This window comes from Erithacus rubecula (assembly GCF_903797595.1).
Source record: "Erithacus rubecula genome assembly, chromosome: 16".
Classification (NCBI taxonomy): Eukaryota; Metazoa; Chordata; class Aves; order Passeriformes; family Muscicapidae; genus Erithacus; species Erithacus rubecula.
In genome coordinates, this window is record NC_136668.1 from 14,636,030 (window position 1) to 14,648,269 (window position 12,240).

General features: G+C 44.1%; 1 protein-coding gene across 8 annotated transcripts in view; it reads left to right on the forward strand.

The window, feature by feature from the left end:
• The window catches only part of NSD1 (nuclear receptor binding SET domain protein 1), an 86,333-nt gene that overhangs the window by 19,627 nt on the left and 54,466 nt on the right, over positions 1-12,240 (forward strand). For 7 of the 8 annotated variants that reach the window (XM_079319593.1, XM_079319589.1, XM_079319590.1 and 4 more), the window contains 7 exons: positions 101-273; positions 2,193-4,773; positions 8,118-8,239; positions 8,380-8,671; positions 10,395-10,504; positions 11,562-11,631; positions 11,916-12,034. In XM_079319593.1, coding sequence (XP_079175719.1) covers positions 101-273; positions 2,193-4,773; positions 8,118-8,239; positions 8,380-8,671; positions 10,395-10,504; positions 11,562-11,631; positions 11,916-12,034 — 3,467 coding nt within the window. The remainder of the gene's footprint in view (positions 1-100; positions 274-2,192; positions 4,774-8,117; positions 8,240-8,379; positions 8,672-10,394; positions 10,505-11,561; positions 11,632-11,915; positions 12,035-12,240) is intronic. The other variant, XM_079319595.1, reaches the window with a different exon arrangement.

The following is a 12,240-nucleotide window of genomic DNA, read 5'->3' on the forward strand; positions in this document are numbered from 1 at the left end:
AATTGAAAATTACCTCTCCAGTTATTGTTTCCTGTGTTTCTTTTTGTGTCTTTATTCTGTTACATACAAGGGGTTAATTCTGTTAAATTTCTTGAAATAGTTTCCAATCAGAAACCATACCGAGAGTACTATGTGGATGCCTTAGGAGAACCTTCAGAGAAAGCCTGGGTTGCTGGGAAAGCTATTGTCCTCTTTGAAGGGAGACATCAGTTTGAAGAGCTGCCTGTTCTCCGGAAAAGAGGGAAGCAAAAGGAAAAAGGCTACAAACAGAAGGTGAAAGAGCTGTTTTCTGTAATATGTTTTTATTTCTTTGAATCTGCACAGCACAAAATATACCTTTATGCCTGAATTTGTACTTTGACAGCTTCTGTGAGACTGACTGCAGCAAGGCAGCTGGGCAAGGGATTTTTTGTGCCCTTACAGCAGCATAGTTTATAAACTGCCAGGAGTTTCCAGGCTCTCTTCTATGCTGGGGTGTGGCCTTGCTGCTTCTATTGCCCTGGACAGCTCTGGAAGGCAGAGGAATCTGGGCTCTGTTGGTGTGGGATCTGTTCAGCTGCACAGCCCTCTCCTGATGTGGATTGCAGCACTGCTAAAAAACTTCTGTGCTCTCTGGCAGCCTCCTTTGGCTGATCTGCATCAGAGGTGGAGTTGCATGCTTCACTAGATCACTGGCTGAGATAAAACAGTGGGGTTTTTAGCACTGCTTCAGTAACTCTCTTTATAGAAACCTGTTAGGACTTATAATTTGACTTGGAAAATGCTTTGTCAGTGAGCCTGTGGGAATGAGTTTTGTGGCTCATCGCACCATCTCCGTTTCCAAACATAACAGCCCTGAGCAGTTGTAGCCAGTTAATGTAATGTGACACAGGGGTCTGGTCTATGTCTTTAGGAAGGTGACGGCAGAAATTAACTCGTTAGAATTGCTGAAGTGAGGAACTACAGAGGCTACTGTGTTACTGTAAGAGAGCAAATGGTTATACTAGGCAATGATATCTGTTTTTTCTTTTTCTCTTATTCTAAAGCTTTATAACCTATGTGAGTGCAGAACCATCAGATTGAATGTGCTCTTGCAGATGTGAGTCCCTGGAGGCAACAGCCTTATTTGGTTTTTCTTTTCCAAGGGCATGTTCACTGTCTTCCTTAAGGACTTCTTGTGCTCTCAGCCCTTCCAACAACTAGTGACATGCTTCCCAGTAACTTCTCTGGTCCTAGAAGTGCTGCATGGCTGAAATCTCATTCTATATGTAAATGAAGTGCCAGCATGCCTGCAGCAGAGGGTATCAAATGTTTGTTGCTCACATAAATGTCCAGGTTTGCCCCCCTGGAAGCCCAAATTGATGCAAAGCTGAGAGTATTTGGCTGGATTGCTATCAAGCTTCATAAAACTTCTTGAGTCTGTTGAGATGAGAGTTTTGTTGGTTGGGTTTTTTGTTAAAAGAAGTGTCAGCAATGTGAGTTGTTCCTCCTGCCTTGGAATTGGTTTTGATTTTAGGAGCAGTTGTGAAGCTTTTGGTTTGCTATTGTGCAGCCAAAAACTACACATGCAGATAAAAAACAAGTTTCTTGTTGATTTTTAGTATTAGCAGAGGTTCCTGTTAAATATGCAGAGAGCTTTCTAGTTTTTCCAAAGATACAGAGTTAAACTGGGAGAATTCTCAGGAATGGACATTGTGAACTTGATGGAGCAAATCTTAGATGTGTGTGGATCTCATGTTTGTCCCAAGGTGAGTTGATAGAGAGGGTAGATCCTGCTCTGAACTCAGGGGATGCAGGAAGAATCAACAATGAGCACAGCAAACAGGTCAGCTCAGTTATTTTGAGGAAAACAATGCTACTGGGTGTAGCTTTGCATTTCTGTGCCAGGGATCCATACCATATGCATTGCCCTTTACAGGCTGTTGTGTTCAGGATGTGTTGGTATGTCAAGACATCTGGTTCCTCAGAGACCTGTACTTGCCAGGGACCTTTTTACTCTTCTGGGAATTCACAGGGAATTCAGCTGGAATGCAGGGTGCTTACCCAGGGGCAGTACTTCCTATGTCTGCCAGACACAGTCTTGGGGAATCCATGTGATTGTCTTAAAGATGCAAAATGCAGGAATGTCACTGTGTTCTGTGCCTTGTGCTCCCCTTCATCTCAAAATAATTACCTACTCAAATTTTATCTTTTTTTTGTCTCCAACTTTTAAGGTTCCTCAGAGATTTAGGGCTAAATGGGAAGTCAGTGTTGGACAGGCAGAAGACATTCTTCTTGGGGGGCCAGAGGATCAGAAGTGTAGCCAGAGCTCCAGCGAGCCAGACAGTGAGAAGGACGTGCAGTTGGAATATTACAGCAACGGCCCTGGAGCAGAGAGGGACACACAACTGAACGGCTGCTTCAGATCCTTGGCCTTGGACTCCACACACGTGGCCGGTGAAAAAGGAAAATTGCACATCAACCCACTTGTGCAAACAACCTCTGAAAGCAGAAAAAGGACTAGAGTAAAAAAGAGTGATGCAAGAGGGGAAGCATCGAGGGAAGAAATCAAAGACAGAACACCAGAGAGCGTAGTTAGAAACGTGATTGTTGGGGACCTGCCAGAGAAACACGCGTCTCACGAGCTTCGCCGGATTGCCAGCAGCCTGACAGCATCCAGCAGCACCAGGGAAAACCATTTGCTTTCCTCCCTTGGAGAAAGATGTTTTGAAAAGACACCTTTAAAATCGGACTACGAGAATCGTAAAAGTGATGCTCTGAAAAACACCCTCCAAGGGGATTTGTTTTCCAGCCCATCTTTTGAGAAAGAGAAGAGCTCCCTGGGCATTTTGTGCAGTTCCAAGTTACAAATACACTATTCTGCATCTGATGCTGGTGTTGAGAAAAAACAAACTGAATCAGATTCATCCTCTTCCCTCTCTGATGGTGGGAACAGTGATGTAGATACCATGGACCAAAGTTCAGAGAGAGCTTCTAGTGCTCTTGAAGTTAGTGATTCTTCAGATAAAGTGGAGAAGGACTTTCCTATGACATCAAGTGGAAATATTAAACTTTCCATGTATCTTTCTCAGAAGAGCAGCAGAAGGTCCAGGAAGAAGTTGCACAGAGACCGCAAACCTCTAGGATGTTCAGCAACCGACAGACTTGATGCTGAATTTGCAGATGGGGAGCTTGAAGTAGGTTTCTCTGATGCTGAGATGTCATTGACACCTCTTGAGTGCTCTTCAGATGTGAGAAATTACAATCTTTCCCTAGCAAACAAGCACACTACCCCCCAAAGTGTTTCCAAGGACAGCTCCTGGCCTGCTGTTACAAATCAAGTAATCTTGAAATCAAAAAGCATGAAATTGCCCCGAATCAGGAGTATAAAATGCAAACATAAAGAAAAGGTTCCTGGGTTGGAGCCTTCTCTTGCAGAAGAGGAGGGTGGTGTGAATCGCTGCTCTTCAGATACCAAAGGTTTCTCTGGCCTTCCAAGAGATTCTCTACAGAGAAGTGGAAAAGTTGATGGTCAGAAACTGTTAAACAACATGCATGAGAAACCCAGGGATTCTGCTGAAATCGAAACAGCCGTGGTGAAGCACGTTCTGTCAGAGCTGAAGGAGCTCTCCTATCGGTCCATGAATGATGATGCCAGTGACTCTGGCACTCCAAAGGCCACAGTACCTTTGCTTTTCTCTTCTGCTTCTGGTCATGGTCGTTTGCCTATTGAACCAGATTACAAATTCAGCACCTTGTTAATGATGTTGAAGGATATGCATGACAGTAAGACAAAAGAGCAGCAACTGATGACTGGTCAAAATATAGTCCCATTTCGAAATACCAGCACAGGTGATGGTTCTGGAAGCAATTCTGCAAGTGGTCTCAAGTCTTTGTCTGTTGTAGGTCCCTCATATAAAATAGAAAAAAACGGAGATTGCGTCCAGGAAACAGTAACTCCAAACTCTGCTATAAGCAACTCCTCATTTTCACGCAGTCCTCCAGCCAAGGTGACAGGGATTGGTACTGGTAAAAGGGAGCCTGCAAGTGCTGCTGTTTCTGGGACAAATGGCACAAATTGCATGTCCAAACGCAACTGTTCAAAATCTAAGCAGTCATCAAAGCTTGGAGATAAAACAGTTTCAAACAGAAAGGACTTAAAACCAGGAGGGCCAAGTAAGTTGCTAAGTCGGTTACCCAGAGATTCAGGAGAACATGCATTCCGTGTGCAAGGTTCAGTTACCAGTCCTCTAGGGAATGAGGCAGAAGATACTGAGAGGAAAGAGTGTATTGATTTAACAGAGCATTCAACTGATGAAGACTCTGCCTGTTTATCTGATGACAATTTAGGTCGTATTGGAAGGAGACCTGAAGCTGGTAGAAATAATGAGAGCTGCAATTCTGCTGAAAATGGGGAGAGTCCAGACTTGGATTCAGAGGCAAATAGTGAGAGCTCTCTTGGTGATGAGTCTAATGATACAAATCATGTAGCACCCAAAAAGCGATGGCAGCGTTTTAACCAAAGCAGTGCTAGATCTAATAAGCACATCAGTAGATCTAGGGAACAAGGAAACTTGGAGAGTGCCTTTGGCCTGAATTCTCGTGGCTTTTCACTGAAGGGAAATGAGTGCTTGGGACGTAGGCATTCCCCTCATTCAAAGGTGCTTGAGGGAGACCTGGCAGTTCAGGACTTTAAAAATCGTTTAGACTTAGTTGATAAACGTTTGAATGTATGTGGTAAGCCAAACACCAGTGTGATGGACTCAGAAACAGAGCTTGGCAACTTTGCTCCCCAGTCTGAATTCTCTGCACAAGGTAAGGGAGCTGGACTTGCGCCAGAGTATTTGTATACATTTTACACTTTTTCATTTAAAGGATAAGTTGCAGAACTTGTGGCTGTGTGACAATGTGAAGATGTCTATGTCTGAGCAGAAGAAAGTGTGGGACCTTGGTTTGAGTTCTCTGTAAGCATGGAGAACAAAGGAGGCAGGTTAATGATGAGTTTGTACTCAGGTTATCGCTCAGAAAATTTTACATGTTAAAAATCTTTAGCTATTCCACAGTGATAAAATAAGAATCCTTCTGAGCCTGGGATTTTTTTTTTATTTTATTTGCACCTTCATAATGTGCTCCTTAGAGCCACAAGCTTGATGTCAGTGGGATAGGTCAGTGCTAGAAAGTTCCAGGAAACTGAGCCTCAATGGCTGCTCTGTTTTTTATCTTTCATAGTGCTATTTGACACAGTTTGTCTTTGATTTTTTTCTGTAGGATTTCCTCAAGACAATGTGTTGGGAGTTTTTTGGGTTTTAGTGTTACATTCTATTAGCTGCTCATAGTGCCTTGTGAAGCCCCACAGATGTCCTAATTTACAGTTCTGGTGTGGCTGCCTGAGGGGTGAAAAAGAGAACAGAAGAGAGGGAAGCTGCCAGGGAGGCTGGGCTGAAGGTGGGTCTGGAATATGGCAGACAGAAGTAAGGCAGAAGGGAAGGGAAATGACCTAGGAAGGAGGAGGCTTCTGAGGACCAAAAGGCAAGAGAGCTCTACTTCTCACAGTGGTGGGGATATAAGGTTAAAGCCAAAGGAAGAAGTAAAAAGGTGTGTGGAAGGAATAGGGCCAACAGAACCATATTCAACATGTACCATCCTCCAGCTTCTGCAGGGAATCTGGGGAAACATACCTTAATAAAACCAATAAAATTAAGTTTTTGCATAGGTTTTACCAAACTAAATTGCTCTAATCTAATTGTGTCATAAAATAATACAACTCATCATAATTTTGAGCTTGTGTGCATTGTCACTTATGTGTTCCCTCAGTGCACATTTAGATATGTATATTTTGCTTTTTGTGGTTGCTGGAGGCAGCCTGTATTTCTGTTTCATTGTGGCAAAGGCAGCTCCTGGCTTGGTGATTGTGGGACCTGCCCAAGGCAAGTTGCAGCAGGCACAGAAAACAAACCTGTAGGGTGTAACACATGGGGTAAAAGTTCTGGTTTTAAGTCATGACCAGCTTAATCATTCACTGACTCCTCTGGCTGAGTCTGTGTGTTTTTGGGAACTGAGGTCTCTGTATAGCAGGTGAGAGGATGCATGTTCTGGACTGTGCTTCAGGTTCTTCCTTCTCACTGAGATCCAGAGAGGCTTCATGGTGGTTTGGCAGTTGAGGCATCCTTGCAGTGAGGTGTGAGGTGAAGATCAAGGTCTCCAGAGAGAGCTAGGGGAGAGGAGGTGCTGAGAGGCAGTGAAGGGGTAGGAGGGTAGTGGCAGAGGAAGGCAGCAGGCTCTGGAGTGTACAGAGTCTTGGTGCTGCACCCAGGGATGCAGCAGCAGTGCCTGGATTTGCTGGCAAAAGTGCCAGATCAGCAACTGCAGCATAAACTAATTCCCCTGTCCTAAAGAGCACGTGAGCTTTGTGCACACCCACCCCCTTTTGTACAGATGTGCTGTGGGGAGGCACTGCACTGCTGTCAGGGCTGGTGGAACTGAGTAAACTTTTAATGCTATGTTGAGACCATTCCTTTATGTTGGGCAAGGCCTAGAAAGTAGAGGAATTGATGCTGGAAGCTGGACTGACTGCAGTTCTTTGAGAAGATGTGACCCAACCTTGCCCACAGCAGGCAGTTTCAGTGTAAGAGATCAGAACAGATTAGTCACAATTGTGCCATTTCTACTAAGCTCAAACTACATAAAGTCTTCATTACAGTTAAATGTCAGCATTGGGCATAATTTTGCCACAAACTTTGTACAGTGGTTGAGAGCAAATGAGGCAAAAGTGAAGATTGGTGGAATTGGCTGATGTAAGCCAGTTTTATAAATAATAGTTTTGTTAGATATGTGATTTCCCACTGTCAGTCTGTATTTGGGATTCTTGTACAGGATTCCCTTTGGGAGCAAAAAGCAGATAAGCCAACCCTTCTGGCACAGTGATTTGTACTCTGCTACATGACTTTGGGCCTCTAAATAGTTGCCTGGTGAGGATCCTCATCCCATTACTGCTTATGTGCTGAAATGTGTGTTTCACTCAGACACCTGTGCAGAGTGTTAATAGAGGCTGAAAATAGCTGTATTTGAGAAAGTTGTTTCTTTCTTCTCTTTTGGCCAAGTTTGACATTTTCATGCTTGTTTAACCACAAAGCCACAATAAAATGTAGCAGTCTTGTCCAACATCCCCGTTCTGAAGCTTGCATTTAAATGCTTTGTTATGAAATGCTTCTGTTTTAAAGAAGAAAAAGCCACCTCCTCCAAATGAAATGAAGCAAAGAGAGTATTTATTGTTTGTTCCAAAACTTCCAGGAGACCACAGGTGTTTTCATGACTAGGTGAAATCCTTGGGCAGTATTATTTAATGATTTTTGAATGCTAAAAAAGGGGAAAAGTCAGAGATATTCAGAGGTATTCTGGGAAGTGAGAAAAAGACATAAATATGCATCACCTTGCTTTTGCAGTTTACTGATAAGAGATGTACAGTGTCAGGTTCAGTTTTTTGGAGCTTGCATGTGTTGGTGTGTTGGGGTGCTGTAGCATGGGTGGTTAGGTTTGTGGTGAGGAAACACCTTTTACCTTGCAATGCTGCCACACTGCAGAGACAAGAAGTGTCGCAGTCACTGGCTCTCTGATCTCATTGTGGAACAAACAAAGCCATAAATGAGCTCACAGTAGCAGATGGGGAATTTGTAGTATATAAAAAAATGCCAGGGAGGAGGGGAAGGGAAGCAATTAAGCTTACGTGTTCCTAGTGAAACTAGTGACTGAACTGTGCTATGGGAAAACCTTGTTTTCCTGTGCTCCTGCACTAAAACCAAAAGAGTTTGGGTAAACAGCAAAAGAGTGATGAGTTGCTAATGGCCTCTGGTTCTGGTAGAAGTATTACAGGCAAGTTAGATGTAGCTTGCAGGGACATGTTGGGTGAAATTTCAGGAGCCTCTCAGTCTGATGTGTTTTGATTTCTTACCTGAACTGCTTGATGTCCTTAAAAACCCCCTGCTAAGTTGGGATTTTGGAAAACAGGAAACTCAGAAATTCTTTAGGCTGTCCTAAAGAGAAAGAATTATCAGCTCTGCCCACATGAAACCTCTGGAAGAGAAGGCAGAACAGCTATTATCCAGAGATGACTTGTGATCCTCTCAGAAACACAGTCTTGAAGCTGCTTTCCTTTTTCTTAGCACATTCAGAGAGGAAGCGCCTTAGAAAGCCGAGTAAACGGCTTCTGGAATATGCAGAAGAATATGATCACTTGTTTGCACCCAAGAAAAAATCAAAGAAGGGCCAGGAGCAATTGCAAAAGGTGGGTGAAGGCCAATATGCTTTTTGTGGTTATTATTGCAGGGCTCTGGTCTGTGTGTGTTTATGTTGGTGGCTGAGTGTTCTTGCTGTGTGCAGTGCCATGAGGATGAATGTTTTCAGCAACATCTTTCACCATGCCAGGTGAATTCTGTGGCGAGGTCTGAATTGGAAGGAGGTGTTCCTGCACAATGCAGTCCTGACAGAGATTCCCAGCGGGGGCCAAGTTCTTTGGTTTCAACTCCATCTTCAACCAAAGAGTCCCCTCCTGTCCTTGAAGCTGAGTGTTCCTTCTCAGAACTGGGATCCCGCTCCACTGATCCCCCTAATCAAGTTCCAGGAGGATCTTCAGATATTCCAGAGGTGGTTCTGTCTTCCTCGGATGTTTCTGAAGTTTCTGCTTCTCCAGATGCAGAAGAGGGATTCCTGAAGTCAGGTAAGTGGCAGGTTGTGATGCTGCTTTTTTAAGTGAAAGTGACACAAGTTCAGTGGAAAGTGGCGCTTGGGGCAGCATGGAAAGGTCAGTCAGTGGCTGTTGCTCTGTTTGTTCTTGCCATCCTTCACTCACTGACTATTAAAATGTATTGAGAAGGGAGAGAGGGCAGGTGCAAGGGTCTCCAGTGACCTGGTTCTGTTTGCTTTCTATAGGCTGTGGTGGTCCTTCTTAGATCCTGGCACAGAATGCCTCTTTTGTCCTAATGAAGGAGGCCACAACTCCTTCTCTTGGGTCCTTGCTGTGTGTTCTTCTAACCAGTGACATTCCTTTAGACTGATGGTCTCTTGTTGCTGTAATCCCCTTTGGAGGAACATTGCTGTGCCAAGGGTGATGCATAAAGTCTAAACTTCATTGCTCATGGAGTGATTTTTTGCTCTCGGGGAACTGTAGCCCAAAATTCCCTCTGGAAAAACCTCCTCCTTTAGAGGTTCTAAGCATCTGTAGAAATTTTTGGAGACTTGTATGAGCAGCAAGCCAGGACCTTGGCTTTCAGTAAGGCACAGTGTAGAAGGAGTGTGGTCTGAGGAGCCTTTTCCCTTTCCAGCAGTGTTTCTCAGTCTCCTTTCAGTATGTTTATTCTCTGGTAGCATCTAAAGACTGGAATTAAAGCCCTGGTGTTCTGACTGCTGACTAGAGTGGGAACACTGTTCCTAAAGGGCTGTAGTAGAAAAAAGTAAATCAAGCAGGCAGATTTATGGTCAGTTAGCTTGTCATGTTTGAGGGAAGAGGGATTGCCTCTGGAGACTTGTGTGTGTCACAAGGAGTTGAGAAGTTGGAGAGGATTAAAGAAAGAAAAACTGAGGATGTGAACCCAGGATTGGAGATATAGGAGAACACAACAGAGGGAGCAAACATCAAGTCTGCAGAGCTTGTGTAGCTCTTTCCTCTTGTTTACTCTCACCTCTTGCTGAAGCACACAGAGTGGGCAGAAGCTTGTCTTGAGGGTTAGGAGTGTGATGGATGAGCTGTGCCTACAGAGGTGTCAAAGGGCACAGCTGAGATTGTCAAAGCCAGCATATGAATGGGGTGGGATGGGTAACAGGCTGTGTCTGTGGAGTGTCTGCACTCAGCATCAGCATTTCCTGGTTCTAAGTTTATGCTGTTGCCAAAATTAGTGAAGGAGCTCAGGTCTATTGGGCTATCCTGAGGGACAAGATAATGCAAGATACACAAGATACAAGATAGTGCAAGTTACACCCAGTTTTGTTGAGGTATCTTTTCTCAAATAAGTTTAACCAGGATTTTGATCTTCAGCCTGTTTACTACAGTAGCATGAGTGCTGGTTTGAGGAGTATGGGAATGTAGGCAGGGCTGTGTCAGTGGTAGGACTGACTTATGCAGATCAAAGTATTTGGGAAATTATGATGTGAATTGTGCTGCCAGCATGTGCTACCTGCTGGCAGTGAGTTCACAGCCTCTCTTCTGTGGGTGGATTTTTATATTACATATTGAGGTGAGCCTGAAGGTCATGGCAGACTGAGGTCTGTTTTTATTGAAGTTGTACAGAAGCAGGTAATTGGCATCTCTGCCCTAGGAGCTTATGATCCTAAACACAGGGTGAAGCAGGTTGTTTTGAACTGTTGGCTGATATTTACTTAATAGTCTTAATCTGATTGAAGACAAGAAAGCTCCAGTTTATCTGATGTGAAGGGTTTCATTGCAGGAAACTTCGAAAGCAAGCGTCAAAGGAAGCCCACTAAAAAGCTCTTGGAATCCAATGACTTGGACACTGCCTTTATGCCAAAGAAGGAGGAATGGACTCCCCAAAAGAAGGTACTTTCCTTCCAGCTCTTTTGAAAACCAGATAGGAAACAGGCATAGACAGCAGATCCTGCTAAACAAGACTGTGCAATGCGATGTGATGTTTTATTGGCTGCAGCCCAGGAGCAAAGGTCCACCCTTCCCAAAAGTGCTGGTTGCTGTGTTATGATGAAACAATCCACTGTCCCCCACCCCTCCTCACTTGTAATGGGGTCTAAGCAGTTTTGGCTTAAAATCTCCTTTTTAAATTGAATTTTATGGAAAAGGAGTCATTTGGGTGCTGCTGGGAAGGTATGAGCAGAAATGTTCTGCACAGAGGCTTTCTGTCATGTTACAGTGTAGCTTGAACTTGAACCAAAGGCTTTTTCCTTTTCAGTCAGATTTCCTCTGAGCAGTGTTTTCTTTGTTACCTGCCCAAGTGAGCTGGTGAATGCATGTTAGTGCAGAGCTTGAAGCAGGATGGAGACTTGAGGTTTATCACATGTAGGATACAGTGTTTGGTTCAGACTTTTAAAGAAAATGCTGCTCTTCTCCACTGAATACTCAATATTCAGTTACATGGTTTGGGAAAAATCACCTTGTATTTACTTCAGATCATGTACCTGCACAAAACTTGTTGCCACTGAAGTTAAATAATAACACTTCTTTCCTTTTTCTTTCACTGTGAGGCACAGTCTTTGTTACAGTAATCACAATTGCAGTAATGTAGAGGCCATTGTATTTCAGTCTTAAGGTCTGTACAAGTGTAAACTCAGAAGAGAATGTCTTTTCCCAGCACCTTACAGAGTATTAGCAGCCTTTTTTGGGAGAGCATGGGAAGCAGTGAATGGTGCTGATGAGCACATGACACATCAGACTCCACATTCCTTCCTGCCCAGAGACAGACTTTTACATGTGTGATTTATCACACACACAAACCAAATATTTTCATGTGAAATCTCCAATGACTGATGAATTCATGACCTGGATGGTAAATTAGGTGTTGCAGTCATTCCAAAAGGTTTCACAGCTGAGGAAAGTGTGCCTCTGTTTTTATCTGGTGGCTTGACTCTCTCTCATGTGTTTGTAGGCTACTGGCCCTTCAGAGAGTGACAGCTCTGAGCTCTACTCACCAGCCCACTTCCAGGACCTGGGAGAAGGTAAGGAAAACAGGGATAGCAGGACAGACTGTTGAGACATTTGGGTCAGTGCCTGTGGTACTGTGTGTGTAAGTGCTTGGTGTTCTGGGTTCAGCAGCCCAGCAGAAGTTGCTGTAACCAGTATGAATTGGTGGTTCTCTGCAACTGCCTAGAGGCCTTAGACCCTCAAAGAATATAGGATCCAGCATGAAGCTGTCAGAAAGGCTGCAGAACTTGGTGATGTCACCTGCAGCAAGGGGATTATTTCTGCATTTTCCTTGAATGGTCTTTCTGTTGCATCCCAGCTTCTGAAAAGCTCTTGGAGAAGCAGCGGAAGCGGAAGAGGCAGCGCCATACCTCTGCTGCAGTCCATTCCAAGAAGGAGAAAAATGAGGAGGGGCTGGGGGAGACCCCACACTCTGAGGTAATGTTGGGCCTTTACACTCTCATCCCTGCAACCTGTTTGCTGCTTCTCAAGGTACTTGGCAGAGCCTAAGCCAGAGGCTTCTTTTGGCCAGTCATTTGAGAATTTGTCCCACTGATGTAGCTGCATGACCTGGGCTTAGGCTGAACATACCTCCTTGGTCTAGTAGCTATTTTATAATGATGCTTAACTCAGGCTCTGTTTTC